The sequence below is a fragment of the Thamnophis sirtalis genome, unplaced genomic scaffold (assembly GCF_051295495.1).
Source record: "Thamnophis sirtalis isolate CommonGarterSnake01/CBP01778 unplaced genomic scaffold, rThaSir2_p1.2 scaffold_14, whole genome shotgun sequence".
Taxonomy (NCBI): Eukaryota; Metazoa; Chordata; class Lepidosauria; order Squamata; family Natricidae; genus Thamnophis; species Thamnophis sirtalis.
In genome coordinates, this window is record NW_028261394.1 from 12,057,783 (window position 1) to 12,077,476 (window position 19,694).

The window sequence follows — 19,694 nt, forward strand, 5'->3', positions numbered from 1 at the left end:
CGTCATCCCAGCCGCTTTAGTGGACCGCGGTTTTGTCGTGCCACGAGCCACCTTGAACTAAAGATGGGGTATAAATCTAATGAAGAGGACAAATAAGCCAATCAACTCTTCAAAACACTGAATCAATGAAGAGTCCTTCATCTTGCTAGACTTCTGATGACTACACAGTCAGAATGATATCATTTTTTTGGCAGCAGTATTAAAATGCGTCCTTCTAATACTTTTCTCTGGATATGACCTTGGATTACTGTAGCTTACAGCTTTGATGTTTCAGATGGTTTCCTTTCAAAATATTAATCATGTTTGACGTGTGTGTGTGTTTGTGTTTTATTAATACATTTTTCTTAATATACATGAAAAATTATCTCCCTGAGCAACATGTTTTCTGGGTCCAATTGTTTTTAAGTACGAATATAACAACAGTAGTAGTAATATAGTCTTTATTGTCATTGTACAAAATAAATACAACGAAATTACAATATTCATAATAGTAATCCTAGTGTACATATAAATAATAATCCCATCATAATAGCACAATTAAAAGGGACTCAGTGGCTAAGATGCTGAGCTTGTCGATCAGAAAGGACGGCAGTTCAGCAGTTCGAATCCCTAGCGCCGCATAATGGAGTGAGCTCCCGTTACTTGTCCCAGCTTCTGCCAACCTAGCAGTTCGAAAGCACGTAACATTGCAAGTAGAAAAATAGGAACCACCTTTGGTGGGAAGGTAACAATGTTCTGTGCACCTTCAGCATTTAGTCACGCCGGCCACATGACCATGGAGATGTCGTCAGACAGCGCTGGCTCTTTAGCTTTGAAACGGAGATGAGCACCGCCCCCTAGAGTCGGGAAGGACTAGCACACATGTGCGAGGGCAACCTTTACCTTTGACAGTACAATTAGCTTATCTATGCTTTTAAAAAATCCCTATATAGTTAATTATCCTTTTAATCTTTAATTTCTGTTTCTATTAGTTAACCATCGGTAAAACAAGTTCCATGTTAGGAAAGATTCTATTTCTTCCTTTTCTTTAAGTGTTGGTCTATCTATCGCGGCACATTCTAATATATATGTATATTTTAATGACACTTTCATCTGAAGGGATCTCATTTTCCCATGGCTGTGCAAACACAATCCTTGCTGCTTTTAACCCATGTAAAATGAAATATGTATTTCCTTTATTATACTGTTCTGGTAAGGTACCCCAATAATATATTTCTGTTTTAAAATCTATATGTTGCTTTGTCGTTTTAGAGGAATCAGACAAGCTTTATCAGATTAACAGAGTTGGAAGGGACCTTATAGGTCATCCAGTCCAACCCCCCACTTTAGCAGGAGACCCTACACGATTGGTGCTACCTGTTGAAGTTCTGGATTGAATACCACCTCTTTTTTATACGGCATCCTTCTTCTTCTTCTTCTTCTTGCTTTGCTAGGGTACTTCCGTGAAGGTTTCCTTGCAGTGCAACATGTGGTAGACATGGCCATCATCCAGTACCATGCCAACGCATCTAGTTCCGATGTTCTGGATCGGGTGAATTCTTCCAGCTTCCATTTTTGGATTCGGCGTTTTCCTTATCCCCCTTATGTCAATGACCTCTTCCTCCTGGCTATCCAGAACGATCTTCCCTTGCTACTCATGCTGAGCTTCACCTACACCTCCCTCAACATTGTCCGCGCAGTGGTACATGAGAAGGAGAAGAAGCTGAAGGTAACAGAAGGATCTGCTCTCGGGCAGGGTAGGGTAGAATAGAATAGAATAGAGAATCAGGAGTGGAATAGAATACAATGGAATAGAATAGAATAATAGAAATGGAAAGGAATGGAATAGAATAGAGAATCAGGAATAGAATAGAATAGAATAGAATAATGGAAATGGAAAGGAATAGAATAGAGAATCTGGAATGGAAGGAAATGGAATGGAATGGAATAGAATAGAATAATGGAAATGGAAATGGATAGAATAGAATAGAGTAGAATAGAGTAGAATAGAATAGAGAATCAGGAATAGAATAGAATAGAGAATCAGGAATGGAAGGGAATGGGATAGAATAGAGTAGAGTAGAATAGATTAGAATAGAATGTAGAACAGAACAGAAAACAGAATATGGAATGAATAGAGGGGAGGGGAGGGCGGAGGGGAGGATAGGATAGGATAGGATAGAAACTTTATTGCCCCTTTAAATGTACCCTAATCAGCATATATTAAAACAAAATTCCATTGCATTCAGCTCTCAAAAGATAACCGTTATGCATATACCCACCTACAAACACATACACACATGACACAGAGAAATGTCACAGCCTAGTAAGTTATATATGAATGTATACACATACATAGCAAAAAGCAAAATCCTGCGAGTTTACCAGACGGGTGGCCTAAGGATCAAAACTGTTCCAGAGTCCAGCAGTCCTGCGATCACAACCTCCCCCCAGAGGGGAACAGGAGAAACAGACCGTGAAGTGGGTGGGTGAGAATATAAATGATGGGTTTTTGCTCCTCCCTGTTGCTTAGCAGGTGCGTCTCATTCCCTGTGGAATTTTGTGCCCCTAGGAGTACATGCGCATGATGGGACTCAGTAACTGGCTACACTGGAGCGCTTGGTTCCTCCTCTTCTTCCTCCTCCTCTTAGTGTCCATCTTCTTTGTGACCATCCTCTTCTGTGTCCAGGTGAGCATCCTCGCTTTCTTTCTTTTTTTAATCGTACCCTTTGAAGAAGAGATATGAACAAACTCAGGCGGTCCTCGACTTGCAACAGTTCATTTAGTGGCAAAGGGACAACATCTTCATTTAATGACCCCATAATCCCTTGCGGGGTGGAGTCTGGGCAACTGGATGTAGTTGAGTGTTTTCTGGCCGGATGCCTTTCCCTGTTGCCACTGAGGAGTTTTGTTCAGAAGCTGCATTCTCATTGTGCCCAGAGAGAGAAATATCAGCTTCTACCTGGAATCAAACTCACAGCCTCCTGATTATAAGGTGAGAGCTCTGCCTCTAGGCCACCGCATCACTCCAGTGACAAAGCTACAATGCCACTGAGAAAAAGTGAATTAGGACCGTTTTTCATATTTACACCCACCGGCAGCCTCCTCCCCATGATCACAGGATCGAAAGTCAGCCCCTGGGCAACTGACTCATATTTATGACGGTTGTAAGTGTCCACACCATCCCCTTTTGCGATCTTCTGACAAAGGGGAAGTCAGATTCACTTAACAACTGGGTTACAGCTTGTGGTAACAAACTGCAATGATTTACTTAACGGCTATGGCAAGAAAGGTCATAAAATGGAGCAAAACTCAGTGAACAAATGTCTCACTTAACAACAGAAGAGTTGGGCTCAATTGTGGTCATAAATCACGGTTACCTGTAGTGGAAAAGGCAACTTGGGCTTTCGGGAAACTCCTCCTTCCACTACCCCCATTTCTAAGATTTATCTGTCCCTATGAAATGATGAGACCTGAAAGAATAGGAGAGTGGTGTCATCCTCGATTTCATGGAGGGCCACATGAGGGTTGTGTTTGACCTTGGAGGGCTGGGCGTGGGCCATTGCTGGGGATGGGGGGGCGTGGCCATGGGGGGGGCATGACACGGGACTCATTAGGGGTACCTGTGGTGGCCAAGTGCTAAGGCAGGACTTCCCTCACTCTCATTATTTCTTTCTTTCCTTCCTTCCTTCCTTCCTTCCTTCCTTCCTTCCTTCCTTCCGTGGCCCAATCATGGCAGCGTCCACAGGTCTACTGACATCTTCCTTCCTTCCTTCCTTCCTACCTTCCTTCCTTCCTTCCTTCCTTCCTTCCTTCCTTCCTATGGCCCAATCATGGCAGCATCCACAGGTCTACTGATCTTCCTTCCTTCCTTCCTTCTTTCCTTCCTTCCTTCCTTCCTTCCTTCCGATGGCCCAATCATGGCAGCGTCCACAGGTCTACTGACATCTTCCTTCCTTTCTTCCTTCCTTCCTTCCTTCCTTCCTTCCTTCCTTCCTTCCTTCCTTCCTTCCTTCCGATGGCCCAATCATGGCAGTGTCCACAGGTCTACTGACATCTTCCTTCCTTCCTTCCTTCCTTCCTTCCTTCCTTCCTTCCTTCCTTCCTTCCTTCTGATGGTCCAATCATGGCAGCGTCCACAGTCTACTGACACCTTCCTTCCTTCCTTCCTTCATTCCTTCCTTCCTTCCTTCCTTCCTTCCTTCCTTCCTTCCGATGGCCCAATCATGGCAGTGTCCACAGGTCTACTGACATCTTCCTTCCTTCCTTCCTTCCTTCCTTCCTTCCTTCCTTCCTTCCTTCCTTCCTTCCTTCCTTCTTTCTGATGGTCCAATCATGGCAGCGTCCACAGTCTACTGACACCTTCCTTCCTTCCTTCCTTCCTTCCTTCCTTCCTTCCTTCCTTCCTTCCTTCCTTCCTTCCTTCCTTCCTTCCTTTTTCCTTCCCTCTTCCCTCTTCATTCTCCTTTCTTCTTCCTTCCCCTCTTTCCTTATTTTCCTTCCTTGCTCTCTTCCCATGTTTCCTTCCTTTTCCGTTGTCTTTCCTCTTTCCCTTTCTCCTTTCCTGTCCCTTCCTCAATGCTCAAATGGAAAAGGGGAAACAGTTCTCCTTTTTATTTTGTTTCTAGTTTATTTTGATAGCCCTCTGCCAGCAGAAAAGGAGCCTGCGTCACCCACCCTGCCACCCTGAGTTCCATTTTCACTAGCAGAGGCACCATGGGCCGGTCCCTTGCTGTTTCCAGGCTGGCCCTGTGGGCAGAGATCTAAGCACCCCACGGGCCTTGACACCCCTCGAGTAGGAGAACCTATTAACAGGCTTCCATCTTTGCAGGTGAGTGGAGAGGGGGCAGTCTTGGTGAAGAGCGACCCAACTCTGATCTTCACTTTCCTGGCTATGTTTTGTATCTCAACCATCTCCTTCAGCTTCATGGTCAGCACGTTCTTCTCAAAAGGTGAGCAAGGGGGTTTCTACAATGGGTATCAGAGTGTGTGCAGCATGACTACTATTTTGAGACAACCCAGGAGTAAAATACAGTACACAGAGGTTTTGCCTTTCAAACAGTGGTTTATATACAAGACTTATATAAACATACATACATACACGTGTTAAGCAAATGCCAAGCAAGAATCGATCTTCAACTCTACACCGAGAACTACAATGGAGATAGAACACAAGGAGAGAGAGATTCCCTCGCATGGCCTCCGTTATATATACAGCTTCTTAAAGTGGCAGTAACCCTGCTGACTCATCCTCATGTCATCATCTCGGTTTACAACCTTAGAGCAGCTGGTCAGCTATTAAATTGTCATTACCCTGACAATGGGCTTCCTGTTAGGGTTGCCCCATTGCCCCACAATCCTGGCTAAGCTGCCATCTTCCCTTATTATATAAAAGTAATACATAAGTCATATTTTAAAAATCCCTTACGTTGCGTTGTGGTGTTGTCGTTGTTCTGGGAATCTCTGGTTAGGCTTCCATCTGAGTATTAATCATGCTTGATCCACATTGCTTTACCAAGGCAATCAGTGTTTTAAAAAAATGAAAACGTGGGCTAAAGGCAGAAGCTGAATTCTTTTCTGCCCTCCTTATATGTACTATGTCTAGACAAATTTTACTTGTCTTTCAAAGGCCAGGAGAGAATTGTGTTGTAACTTTAAAGAGGGAAGAGAGATAATGAATTTGTTTGTAACTGTTGTAAAGCAAATGGGAAATCTTTCCTTTCCCTTCCCCCTTCCCTTCCTTTCCTCTTTTCCTTTCCTTTCCCTCTCTTCTCCTCCTTTCCTCTCCCCCTCTCCCTTTCTCTTCTCTTCCTCTTTCCCTCTTTCCTTCCTTTCATCCTTCCCTCCCCCTTCCCTCCTTATCTCTATTTCCTTTTACTCCTTCCTTCTTCCCTTCCCTTTCTTTCCTTTCCTCTTTTCCTTTCCTTTCCTCTCCTTCTTTTCCTTTTCCTTCCTTTCCTCTTTTCCTTTCCTTTCCTTTTTTCCTTTCCCTCTCCTCCTCCTTTCCTCTCCTCCTCTCCCTTTCTCTTCTCTTCCTCTTTCCCTCTTTCCTTCCTTCCCTCCTCCCTCCTTCCTTATCTCTCTTTCCTTTTACCCCTTCCCCTTCTCTTTCCTACATGCACTGTCCTTTCTACTACTTCTTTTATCTTTTTTAAAAAATTGCACTTTTTATAATATTACATTCCTCTTTCATATGAAAATCTTTTGAAACTATATTTAAAAGAAGAAGAAGAAGCCAGCGGTGCAATGCCAAATTCCCCATCTTTGCTCAGCGTTGTCCCCATCTCCCCCTCCTCCTCCTCCCCCCCTCCTCCTCCTCCCCCTCCTCCTCCTCCTCCCCCTCCTCCTCCTCCTCCCTCTCCTCCTCCTCCTCCTCCTCCTCCTCCTCCTCCTCCTTCCCTCTCCTCCAGCCATCCTGAGATTGCCCTGGGTCTATCTATCGCCAATGCATTGGCTCTCCAACGACCACCAAGCCCCGTTGATTCTTTTTACAGTCAATATCCACTTTGTGTTTGCAGCCAATGTAGCCGCAGCTGCGGGAGGTTTCCTCTATTTTTTCTCCTACATTCCGTACTTTTTTATCTCCCCCCGCTACGACCACATGACCCACAGCCAGAAACTCTCGTCCTGTCTGATCTCCAACGTCGCCATGGCTATGGGGGCACAGCTGATCGGCATGTTTGAAGGGAAAGGTGAGCAGAGCGAGATGGCTTCTTCCTTCAATGTTCCCCATCCCCCCCCCCCCCCCCCCCGTCCCCTGTAGGTTTGGACGCCAATGTCTGAGGTTACATTGTCAGGAATATTATTATACACATTCATATATTTACACTATATGCAAAGTCGTCCAACTTGGTAGCTTTAAGAGGGGTGGACTCCAACTCCCAGAATTCCTCAGCCAGCATGCTGTAAATCAGTGTTTCTCAACCTTGGCAACTTTTAAGTTGTGTGGACTTCAACTCCCAGATTCCCCAGCCAGTCAGCCAGCCAGGGATGGATGGATAGATGAGACACAGAGAGAGAGAGAGAGAGAGAGAGACAGAGGGAGAGAGACAGAGACAGAGAGAGACAGAGAGAGAGATGGATAGAAGGATGGATGGATGGACGGACAGAAAAATAGAAAGATAGATGGATGGATAGAAAGCAGAGGTGGGTTGCTCCCAGTTTGGCCCGGATCAGCCGAACCAGTAGCGGTGGCAGGAGGCACTGCCCACCCGCCCGGATACTTCTGCACATGCACAGAAGTGTCGTGCATGGGAGTGTACCTGAACTGGTAGTAAAAAAAATTTGGCAACCCACCACTGATAGGAAGATAGATGTATGGATGGATAGATGGGTAGATAAGGTAAGGTATCGATAGGATAGATAAGACACAGAGAGAGAGAGATATAAAAGAAATCCTTGTTGCATGAGTTTTAACAGTTTGCACTTCCAAATTTGCAGTTTAAAATATTTGCAGAGTTTTAAAATTTTAACTGCTTTTCTGCTGCTCAGGATCTGTAAACAGCTGAGAGTCAGCTTATGGCGGATATGGCTGGCCTATAAATTTAATTAAATAAGGAACTAAATAAAAGCTTGTATTTTCCAGGCACGGGGATACAGTGGGGAAACCTGATGAAAGCTGTGAGCGTAGATGATAACTTCACAATGGCTCATGTCCTGGGTATGCTTCTCCTGGATTCTTGCATCTATGGCTTGGTTGCTTGGTACATGGAGAATGTGTTCCCTGGAGAATATGGCATCCCACAACCCTGGTACTTCTTCGTCATGGTAAGCATTGGGCATCTCTCTCTCTCTCTCTGTGTGTGTGTGTGTGTGTGTGTCTGTCTCTCTCTTCATCTATCCATCCATATCTATCTGTCTGTGTCTGTCAGTTAGTCTATCTGTCTCTATTTATCTCTACCTCTATCATCTATCTATCTATCTATCTATCCATCTATCTATCTTTATCTGTTCTGACCCCCCCCCCCCTCCATACAGTGAGACACACCAACACAAGGTTACTGTTAGCCACTTTATTCACAGTAATTACTCACAGACAAGACTTTGGCAGCAACCCAGACTCCCACAGATAAGAAATACACACAAGAGCTTCTCCAGCTTTAGTATAACGGTTGTGTCCTGCAAAAGGTCTCCTCCCAAAGTCTCTTCTTATATACTCTCTTGGGAGGAGCCTAATCACAACCACCTGGGCCCGATTATCTTCTAAGTCTCCGTAATTGCTGCCGGCGCTTATCCGCCCGTCTCTGCTTGGCGTCCGGGACCAACTCCCTTTGCTCCTCCCCACTGCTCCAGGGCCTGATGTCTTCACCACTGCTCCAGGGCCTGACGTCAGGGACAAACTCCCTTTGGCTTTCACCACTGCTCCATGCCTCAGGTGCCTTCTGGTGGCCAACCAGCCTCTCTGGTCCCTACTCGGAGTCTGAACCTTGCCCAGGGTCCTCCACATTGCCCAGAGCTGACTCATAGGGTCCCTCGCTATTGAAGTCTGTCGGCAGCTCCAACAGCTCCTGCTGGGCCACAACACCTATCTATCTATCTATCTATCTATCTATCTATCTATCTATCTATCTATCTATCTATCTATCTATCTATCTATCTATCTATCTATCTATATCTATCTTTATCTATCTATCTATTAATTATTCAATCTATCATGTAACTACCCTGTTTCCCTGAAAATAAGACCTCCCCAGATAATAAACCCAATTGAGCTTTTGAGCACATGCACTAAAATAAGCCCTCCCCTGAAAATAATCCCTCCCCCAAAATATTGCAACACAGCAGCAGCCATGAGATGATCATGCTCGCCACCTCCTGGACCTCAAAAATAATAAGACCTCCCAAAAAATAACGCCAAGCGCTTATTTCAGGAAGAAAATAAGACCCTATCCTATTTTCGGGAAAACGTGGTATCTATCCATCTATTTATCTCTCTCTCTCTCTCTACAAAAACTATCCATCTATCCTCTATCTATTTGTTTAATTTTTAAAGCCACCTATCTCAAAGAAGTTATTTCTTTTCCTGCTTGGACAGTATATGTTTGGGTTAATTCTTTTAGCAGAGAGAAGAGTTCACAAACCTACTTTCCAAGCTGTGTGTTGGAAATGGCCCTTACAATTTTAGCCGCCGCTTTGTCAGCATCGATAGGAGTTATTTTGTGAGCATTTAAGGCACCTAGGTTTTACCCGTAGACAATAGGAGACTTTGTAATTCACCATACGAAATGAATAAAAAGTAAGAAACTGTTAACCAGACTGAGGACAAATTTTCCTGTAGAAAAAACTACCTATGGGGGTCACTAAAAGTTAACACTAGCTTAATGGCAGACAATCAATCAATAGACTATTGAAGTTAGAAATGCATTTTGCAGTAATGTACGGAATTTGGGACTTGGGCATATCAATGTTTGAAAAGCGTCTTTATGGCTTTCCGTTTTGAAAAGTGGGTTTCACGGCCTTTAGAAATGGCTCGCTGTCTTTTAAAAGCCATTCCCAATGGACATCTCCTCCAGAGAGGACGAGAGCGTGCATACTTTCGAAAGCTCCTTCTGATTTTCTTCCCTGGGTCAGTCTTTCGGAAAGGAATGATGGGTTCTCTTTCTTCCTTTAGCCTTCTTACTGGTGTGGGAGTCCCCAGACCGTTCTGGGGAAAGAGAAGGAAGAGGAGGAAGATCCAGAGAAGGCTTTGAAAAGTCAATTCATAGAGGAGGAGCCTTCGGATTTGGTGTCGGGCATCAAAATCAAACACCTTTCCAAGGTGAGCTGCTTTTGCCGGTTGCTTCCCTCCTAAGTGCAAAATCCTGGATGTGTTTGCGGTGATGTGGATTGTTAAGGAAGGTTTGTTTAGCCCAGGGGTCATCAACCTTTCGGACCTCAGGGACCATTAAATTCATAATTTTAAATCCCGTGGACCACTAATATGAATTAGTGACGGGATGGGGTCCTTCAGGCACTTAGCTTGGCCGCCTGTTAACGGGTGAACCCTAACTGCTGTCCATTGCAGATAGGAAACTCAAATATGGCCAAGAATGAATGTTGGTCTTGTAGCCAGCCTGGTATTAGATCTGCCCCCTGCAAACTTTGTCTTTTGAGTGTGTTAGGTGTTAAGCTCCCCGTTGGGAGAGCGAGTACGTTCAGCGAAGCATTGTGAGAGTTGTGTTGGAGAACACACAAACCAGCATACAGAGACACTGCAGTTTAAATAGGCATTTACTTTCGTGGAAATAGAGGTATCCGAGTCCATCAAACAGTCCAAGTCATACACGGATAAGACAGTCAGTCATCAATGTCTTTCAGTTAAGGGATAATCCAAATAACATAGTCCAGTATCATATAATCAGTTCAGTACTCAGTTTGCTAGCAGTTGCAAAACTTACAATAGCTCTTTCTAGCAGCCAGCTTCCAAAACACTCAGATCAGATCAGCCCAACATCTAATGAACAGAGAGCTAACAGTCATTCTGGCTCCCTCTTATGGCCGATTGAGGAAAACAGCAACCAATCACATTTTACAGTATGATTTAAAGAAACAGGTACAACAGTGTTACATGATTTATATATTGCCAACCCAACCATTAGAATTATATTCCTAACAGAGGGATCCGGCCGAAGTTTGGTGCACCGCTCACTGAAGTGCCTGAACTCCTGGGGAGGGAGGGAGGGAAGGGCTGGAGTTACTAAACAGGCAGTTAAGCTAAGTGCCTGAAGGACCCCATCCTGTCAGTGAGTGACACTAATTGTTTTGGCAGGTCGTATCTGGCCCAGGGGCCATAGTTTGAGGATCCCTGATTTAGTGCAATATTAAAAATGCAGAAATGCAAAGATTTTTCTGCGTACCACCAAAATTATCTCACCATTTGGTGACCACTGCTTTTATTGGACAGATTTGTCGGTGTCAGAGCACTTCCTAAGAAAAATAGACATGCCCTGGTTTGAGAAAAATCAAACTTTGTAAAATCATGTGAGATTTCCAGAAAAGGAAACGAAAGGCGCCTATTGGCGGTGGGAGCTACGGATCTCCCATAAAAGTGGATGAGAACATGCAACGCTCCAGAATTCCTCCAGAAAGGATTTTTTTCTTCTTCTTGCTTCTCTGTGTGACTCTGTTGACATAGGTAGTAGCTGGAAGAGATTCCTACATACATGTTATGGGTGCATCAAATGGGGAGACACATGGAAAAAAATCTATGCAACATGAAGTGCCTCTCAGGATAACGCTCTGTACTCCTGATGCCCTTCTAAGCACTGATGATGTTACCTAGTTGGGTAATCAAATGTTTGCAAGAAAACAACTAAGCTCAGGCAGCACCGAGGGCCCCTACAGTTCAACCCCTAAGCAGCAAATAGTCTCTTCTATTGGCACTTATGTATAAACAGAGCAAACCCCACTTCCCTCTAGTACTGATGATGTTCCCTAGTTGGGTAATGAAATGCCTGCAAGAAAATGTCAGGGAGCACTGAGGACCCTACCCTTCAACCCTGAGCTACAAATACCATGTTTCCCCGAAAATAAGACCGGGTCTTATGTTAATTTTTGCTCCAAAAGACTCATTAGAGCTTATTTTTTGGTTATCTTATTTTCAGAGAAATATGGCACTAAATGCATCCATCTGGCTGACAGTCTTAACTGGGGCTTATTTTGGGAGAAGGACTTATATTATGAGCATTCTGAAAAATCACGCTAAGGTTTATTTTCCAGTTGGATCTTATTTTTCCATGGTAGTCTCTTCTATTGGCACTTATATATAAACAAGAGAAAACTCTACTCCCTTCTAGCTCGGATGATGTTGCCTAGTTGGGTAGTGAAACGTTTGCAAGAAAGCTTCCAAGCTCAGGGTGCACCAAAGATCTCACAATTCAATCCTGAGCTATACACATTTTTTTCAGTAGGGGGCCCTGTTTTTATGCCCCTTCAGTCATTTGACTCTTAAGGGCATAACTTGAATACAATAAAACGTCTAGGGCATTTTTGCTGAATCTGTTGTAGAAAGAATGGGACACAGTGGCTCAGGGGCTAAGATGCCGAGCTTGTCGATCAGAAGGTCGGCGGTTCGGCGGTTCGAATCCCTAGTGCCACGTAATGGAGTGAGCTCAATGTCAGCGTTCCAAATATCATGCAGAATTAAATCAGAGTCCAAGGCAGAGCTATCCTTAAAGTTCCAATTTAATAAAACAGACATGTTGGCAATCATCTGTGGAATCCCAATTCTGAAGAATTTCCTGGGATTCCACCCAGTTGAAGGTTCATGATCTTGTCCCCACACCCACAAATCCATCACATGGTCCAATCTTCTTCTCCCACGCTGGCATCTCCACCCAGCTGGTTCCGGTCAGGTGCAGAGGTGCGGAGACAAAGAATAACCTTGAGCTTCTAGAAAGGAATTTTTTATTTTGAAAAATCACATTCTACCCCTTGCTATTCCCCCCCTTAATGGGCACGCATACTAAAGATGAAGCTAGAAGAGAGAGTGTGGCAGGCCAAAGATTCTTAAAGGAACCGCTGCAGGCCTGATACTCCCGTTATTTGTCCCAGCTTCTGCCAATCTAGCAGTTCGAAAGCAGGTAAAGAATGCAAGTTCAAAAATAGGAACCACCTTCGGTGGCAAGGTAACGACATGTGTGATGGGAACCTTTACCTTTATCTTTATTGTGGAAATATCTTTATCCTTTTTTCTTGGCTGTCTGCAGGTATTCAAAGTGGGAAACAAAACCAAAGAAGCGGTGAAGGAACTGACTCTTAATATGTACGAAGGACAAATCACCATCCTTCTCGGACACAATGGGGCTGGGAAAACCACCACGCTGTCCATGCTGACAGGTGAGGCTTCGACCCAGCTTGGATCTGCAACTCAGACCGTATCATTTAAACAGACAGTTAGCCTCTGTTTCCCAGCGTCCCAGAGGTCCCCCTATACACAAAAGAAGGCACTATCTTTTAAACAGAGTTCTACGAAAAACTTACCTGTATTGGAGGGTTGGAAGCAGAGTTTGACCTACTGTGGGTTCCTACCAGAGGTGGGTTCCTACCAGTTCGCACCTATTCGGTAGAACCGGTTCGTCAAATCTACCGAACCGGTTAGAAGAGGTTCCACCAGTGGACCCGGAAAGCAGGCCACACCTACAGAAGAGGTTCCAAAATTTTTTGAAACCCACCACTGCTAAAGGGTTAGGGATGCAAGGATCTTGTAACTTGACAGCTTTAAGACTTGTATGCTTCAATGCCAGAGTTCCTGAGCCAACGTGACTGGAGGAGGAATTCTGGGAGTTGAAGTCCACAAGTCTTAAAGCTGTCAGGTTTGAAGACCCCTAGTTTTTTTTTCTAAAGGGTTAGGGGTGCAAGGATCTTGTAACTTGACAGCTTTAAGACTTGCATGCTTCAGTGCCAGAGTTTCTGAATAGCTACTTGGACCGACTTAAGTACTAATTCATAATTTCATATCCGGTCACATGGGCGGCAAGCCACTCCCATCTGATCACATGGGTGGCAAGCCACACCCACAGAGTAGGTTCGAACAATTTTTGAAACCCACCACTGGTCAGCAAGCATGAAAAAGGCAGCAACTTTTTGGGGAATGTACGTGTAATTGTTATGTTTACTGCTGAGGAAGAGGGATGGTGCTTAGTTATGTTAACGAAGGTTTTTAAGACTCTCAAATTTAATCCATCATGTATTCTAGTTGGACCCAAGGTGCTTTTTTGCAAAAGGCAACTGAACTTTCTTTGTTTTTTTCCTTGAAGACGTTTCGCTTCTCATCCAAGAAGCTTCTTCAGTTCACTTCTTAAAGCAAGAGAGAGAAATAGAAGCCCAGACGATACACTACTAAATGAAAAAGGGGGGAAGAGGGGAGAACTAGAAAAGTAATTAAGTACTAATACATAATTATATGTTCAAAGAATGAGACAAAAAAACAGACTGGAAAATATAACGAGGAAAAGGGAATGTAAAATGGTAAATATAAAGTCAGAACTTTGTATTTGCTGGAATACCATCCCGAAAATACACCAGACTGAAGAGGAAAATAGGCAACCACAACAATAGAAGAGGAAAGGAAGAGAAGGAGAGGAGAAGAGAGGGAGAGGAGAGGGAAAGAAGAAAGAGGAAAGGAGAGGAAGATTGGGAGGGATAGGAAGAGGAGGAGAGAGGGAGAGGAGAGGGAAAGAAGAAAGAGGAAAGGAGAGGAAGATTGGGAGGGATAGGAAGAGGAGGAGAGAGGGAGAGGAGAGGGAAAGAAGAAAGAGGAAAGGAGAGGAAGATTGGGAGGGATAGGAAGAGGAGGAGAGAGGGAGAGGAGAGGGAAAGAAGAAAGAGGAAAGGATAGGAAGATTGGGAGGGATAGGAAGAGGAGGAGAGAGGGTATGAAGGGGAAGAGAGCAGCAAGGGAGAGGAAAGGGAAAGGAGAGGAGGAAAGAAGAAAGGAGAGAAGGGAGGGAGGGAGAAAAAGAAAGGAAAGGAAAGGAAGAGGGTGGCAGCGAAACAAAACAGGTGTATGGTAGGATGGTAAGCAAAGCAATCCCGATCGTATATTTTAATTTTTCATATGCAAAAATGAATGTTTGAAAGTGTTAAGATGTGATAGGAATAATATGTCAGTGTTCCTAGTATCATGTAGAATTAAATCGGAGTCCAAGGCAAAACAATCCTTAAAGTTCCAATTTAATAAAGCAGACATCTTAGCACATGTGTGTTAATCCCAATACTGGAAATTACATCAGAATCCCACCCAGTTGAAAGTTCATGATCTTGTCCCCACACCCACAATCCATCACATGGTCCAATCTTCTTCTTCCACGCTGGCATCCACACCCAGCTTCTTCCGGTCAGTTGTACTGGTGCGGAGACAAAGGATGACCTTGGCTCCTAGTAAAGAATGAAAACAATACATTCTACAATCTTACTCCAGTCTATTCCCCCCTCCCATTGACTATACTAATGAAACAGCATAATGAAATAAGAGAAAGTGTGGCAGGCCAAAATTCTAAAAGGAATATAATTGCAGGCCTGAAATAATAACTATGAAATGTATACCTGTAAACGTGTGTATGAGACTAAAAAATATAAAAAAAACTTTTTACCAAAAATAAAAGTTTCTTAGATGAGAAGCGTAACGTCTTCAAGGGAAAAAAAAAGAAAGTCCAGTTGCCTTTTGAAAAAAACATCAACTTTGGGACAAGAGTGACCATGATGTCTGAGAATCTCCATAGATATTCTAGTTGGAATTACAAAGAGCGAAGCAACTAGAAATTATGCAAAGTTGATTTTAGACCCCATTAATATTTTGTGTTGGTTTCAATGCAGGTTTGCACTGATAAGAGCCAAGCAAAGACGTTGGGTGTTAATTTAGTTAACTTTAGACTTGATTTACTGGAAGATGTGGGATTAAACAATTGTGGCTAGTTTCTTCCCCTTCGTTGCTTAAGTGGTGTGGTGGTCTAGAGGGGGAGCTCTTGCCTCACAATCAGGAGGCTGTGAGTTCAATCCTAGGTAGAGGCAGATATTTCTTTCTCTGGGCACAATGAGAATCTATCTGCTGAACAAAACTCCTCATTGGCGACAGGGAAGGGCATCGGGCCAGTAAACACTCAGCTCCATTCAGTTGCTCAGACTTCATCCCACAAAGGATTATGGGGTCGTTAAAAGATGATGATGATGATTCTAATGCCTCTTAAATCTCCTTATCCTAAATTTATTGACATATTTATAAATAATTCGGAGTTTTATGACTGCCTGCTGTTACATTATAAAGATATACCTGTATCAGTGGTGGATTCAAACATTTTTACTACTGGTCCTGTGGGACTGGCTTGGTGGCACGGCAAGGGAAGGATACTGCAATACCCTCCCCACTCCAGGGAAAGGTTGATGCAAAATCCCCATTCCCTCCCGATCAGCTGGGACTCAGGAGGCAGAGAATAGATGGGGGCGGGGCCAGCCAGAGGTGGTATTTACTGGTTCTCCAAACTACTCAAATTTTCCGCCACCGGTTCTCCAGAACTGGTCACAACCTGCTGAATGTCACCTCTGACCTCGATCCTCTTTTTCTCCTCGGCTGTTTCTTAGGACTGTACCCTCCAACAAGTGGACAGGCGTACATCAATGGCTACGAAATCTCTCAAGATATGGTTCTCATCCGGAAGAGCTTGGGTCTTTGTCCTCAGCACGATGTCCTCTTTGACCACATGACGGTAGAAGAGCATCTGTACTTCTACTCTGGGGTAAAATTTGGTCAATGTTTACTTGGATTTCTGTAGTCTCTGTCTTTCTGGGGTCCGCTCATTTTCCTGGTCGCAAAATCCAGAGGTTGTGTGGTTGGCCACTATTCATAGTCTGTCGTTTTAACGGAGTTGGAAAGGACCTTCTGGGTCATCTAGTCCCCCCCCCTGCTCAAGCAGGAGACCCTGCACCATTTTTGACAATTGGTAGTCCAATCTCTTCTTGAAAGTCTCAAGTGATGAAGCTGCCACAACTTCCGAAGGCAACTTCTGTTCCATGGGTTGATTGCTCTCACTGTCAGAAAATTCCTCCTCATTTCCAGGTTGATTCACTTAACGACTGCGGCAAGATAGGTCGAAAATCGGGGCAAACTTGTTTAACAAATGTCTCACTTAGCGACAGAAATTTTGGACTCAATTGTGTATGAGGACCTGTATGTAGAGTAGAAAATATCTATTGTATTGACCTGAACTGGCAAACCTGAGAGGTTGGAGTTTGCAGATTCTTGAAAGGAAGCGAGAATTAGATTAGATTAACAGAGTTGGAAGGGACCTTATAGGTCATCTAGTCCAACCCCCCCCCTCCTAAGCAGGAGACCCTACACCATTTCTGATAGAGGGCAGTCCAGTCTCTTCTTGAAAGCTTCCAGTGATGAAGCTCCCACAACTTCTGAAGGCAACTTCTGTTCCATGGTTTGATGGCTCTCACTGTCAGAAAATTCCTCCTTATTTCCAAGTTGAATCTCTCCTTGTTCAGTTTCCATCCATTATTCCTCGTCTGGACTTCGGGTGCTTTGGAGAATAGCTTGACCCCTTCCTCTCTGTGGCAGCCTCTCAAATATTGGAAGACTGCTCTCCTGTCTCCCCTGGTCCTTCTCTTCCCTAGACTAGCCATCCCCTGTTCCTGCTACCGTTCATCATAGGTTTTAGCCTCCAATCCCCTAATCATCCTGGTTGCTCTTCTCTGGACTCTTTCTGGAGTCTCAATATCTTGTTGAGTGAATGTTAAGTTGACTGAATGTAATAATAATATTATTGATTTGACATTTTTATAAAAAGATAAAATAATTACAGTAAAATAAATAAATAATAAAATAAAATACCACATACACTTTTTTTTCTTTCTCTTCCATCTCAGCTGAAAGGATTTCCTGCTGAAAAATGCCCGGGAGAGATCACCCACACCCTGTACATCCTCAACTTACAAGAGAAACGTCGGACGTTGTCAAAGTCTCTCTCCGGAGGGATGAAACGCAAGCTCTCCATTGCCATTGCTCTCATTGGGGACTCCAAGGTGTGGCTCGGCTAAGGCCCTTCCTTGCATCCTTGTGCATCTATCCAGGTGGTTCTGAGAGAGTCTGGTGAACTTGGTACCATGCAGGGTGGGTGGGGACCACTTGCTGGCTTGCGTTCCCAACGGTAGGAGATGGAGTGGGGAGGTTGAGTGTCCCCACCCTCTCGAAACGGAAGCCCTTGTTTTGCCATCCAGGTCCTTCTTCCTATAAAGTGTAAATGAAAGGTCAGGAAACTCCATGGGTTGCTGATTGTTATGGTACTTACACCCTGCCCTTTGGGAAAGTTGAAAGGAGTAGGTGTATGGGTCTCCCCCAACAGTTTGCCCATATTGCAACAATTCTGTGCACCAGTCAGGATTAAGAGTGAGTCGTTACACTGAATTGACCTCTGTAGCTGAACGAGAGAGTTAAATCTAAATTTTTCTTTTCTTTCCTTCTGTCTTTCTTTCCTCCTTTCTTTCTTTCCTTTCTTTCTTTCCTGCTTTCTTTCTTTCCTTCTTTCTTTCCTTCTTTCATTTTTTTCTTTCTTTCATTCCTTCTTTCTTTCCTTTCTTCCTTCATTTTATCTTTCCTTCTTCTTTCTTTACTTCTTTCCTTTCCTACCTTCCTTCTTTCTTTCCTTCTTTCCTTTCCTTCCTTCTTTCATTTTATCTTTCTTCTTTCTTCCCTTCTTCCTTCTTTCCTACCTTCCTTCTTTCTTTCCTTCTTTATTTCCTACTTTCTTTCCTTTCCTTCCTTTTTTCATTTTTCTTTCCTTCTTTCTTGTTTCCTTCTTTCCTTCCTTCCTTTTTTCTTTCCTTCATTTCCTTTCTTTCCTTTCTTTCTTTCCTTTCCTTCCTTCTTTCATTTTTTCTTCCCTTCCTTCTTTCTTTCCTTCCTTCTTTCTTTCCTTCCTTCTTTCCTTTCCTTCCTTCTTTCTTGTTTCCTTCTTTCCTTCCTTCCTTTTTTCTTTCCTTCCTTTCCTTCCTTTATTTTTTCTTCCCTTCTTTCTTTCTTCCTTCCTTCCTTCTTTCCATTCCTTCCTTCTTTCATTTTTTCTTTCCTTCTTTCTTTCTTCCTTCCTTCCTTCCTTCTTTCCATTCCTTCCTTCTTTCATTTTTTCTTTCCTTCTTTCTTGTTTCCTTGTTTCCTTCTTTTATAATAAAAAATGATCCTCTCATCTTCAAACCATAATATCTACCACATGACCAAATTGAGAAAATAGTGCATCTTTCTAGTTCTTATTTTTTAATGTTATCATTCACATCCTTGATATAATGCATGTGGTGTGGTTGAATAGCCATCTTCCAATAAGCTGACCTTAAGCCGCCCAAGATGATAGAGAAGGATGGCTAGAGAGGTTTTTCTCCCCTGGAATATTCTGGGGAATAATCGCTAAATCCAACTACTTCAGATTGTGTCCACCAATCCCTCTTCTTTCTTCCTTCTGAGTGTGCCATTACCTCCACCACCACTTTCCATTACACTACCCCAGTTCTCAGCTCAAAACCTGGGAGACTGCCTTCCAGCCCCATGGTGTTCTGACCGAGGCTTCCCAAGAGCATGAAGCAAACTCCTTGTCCCAACAAAACCCCCTTTGATTAATTGACTGTGAATTCTGCTCATTCACAGGCAGCAAAGTCTTTCAAGGGAGGATTTACAGTCACAGACCTTATCTGGCTTGGAGAACTGCCAGGCCGGTATCTGCAGAACTTGGCAAGGAGTCTCGAAGAATCACGAACCAATTAAGCGAACTAATTGTCTCCTGCAAACTCCACTCCCCTTTCGCTCCTCTTATTTCCCCTTGGAGGGGCCATTCATCGTCCACCTGTGGCCTTGCTCCCAAGTCGACCCCTGTTCTTTAGCTCTTCCTTTCATCTGGCAACTCTGCTCATGTGCACATTGGGAACAGGCTCCAGCTGTTCATCTCAAGACTGGATTATTGTAACGCGCTCTACATGGGGCTGCCCTTGAAGAGTGTTCGAAGACTCCAGTTAGTCCAGAATGCAGCCGCGCGAGCGATTGTGGGTGCACCTAGGTACACCCACGTTACACCTATCCTCCGCGAGCTGCACTGGCTTCCCATTGGTCTCTGGACACGCTTTAAGGTGCTAGTCGTTACTTTTAAAGCTCTACATGGCATCGGACCTGGCTACCTGAGAGACCGCCTCCTGCCAATTACCTCCCACAGACCTATTAGATTGCACAGACTAGGCCTCCTCCGGATTCCATC

At 43.9% G+C, this 19,694-nt stretch overlaps 1 protein-coding gene across 3 annotated transcripts in view; it reads left to right on the forward strand.

Moving 5' to 3' along the window:
- The window catches only part of ABCA3 (ATP binding cassette subfamily A member 3), a 94,753-nt gene that overhangs the window by 45,523 nt on the left and 29,536 nt on the right, over window positions 1-19,694 (forward strand). For all 3 annotated transcript variants that reach the window (XM_087728680.1, XM_087728681.1, XM_087728682.1), the window contains 9 exons: window positions 1,434-1,708; window positions 2,552-2,668; window positions 4,811-4,931; window positions 6,498-6,671; window positions 7,565-7,746; window positions 9,590-9,736; window positions 12,666-12,795; window positions 16,036-16,190; window positions 17,326-17,481. In XM_087728680.1, coding sequence (XP_087584806.1) covers window positions 1,434-1,708; window positions 2,552-2,668; window positions 4,811-4,931; window positions 6,498-6,671; window positions 7,565-7,746; window positions 9,590-9,736; window positions 12,666-12,795; window positions 16,036-16,190; window positions 17,326-17,481 — 1,457 coding nt within the window. The remainder of the gene's footprint in view (window positions 1-1,433; window positions 1,709-2,551; window positions 2,669-4,810; window positions 4,932-6,497; window positions 6,672-7,564; window positions 7,747-9,589; window positions 9,737-12,665; window positions 12,796-16,035; window positions 16,191-17,325; window positions 17,482-19,694) is intronic.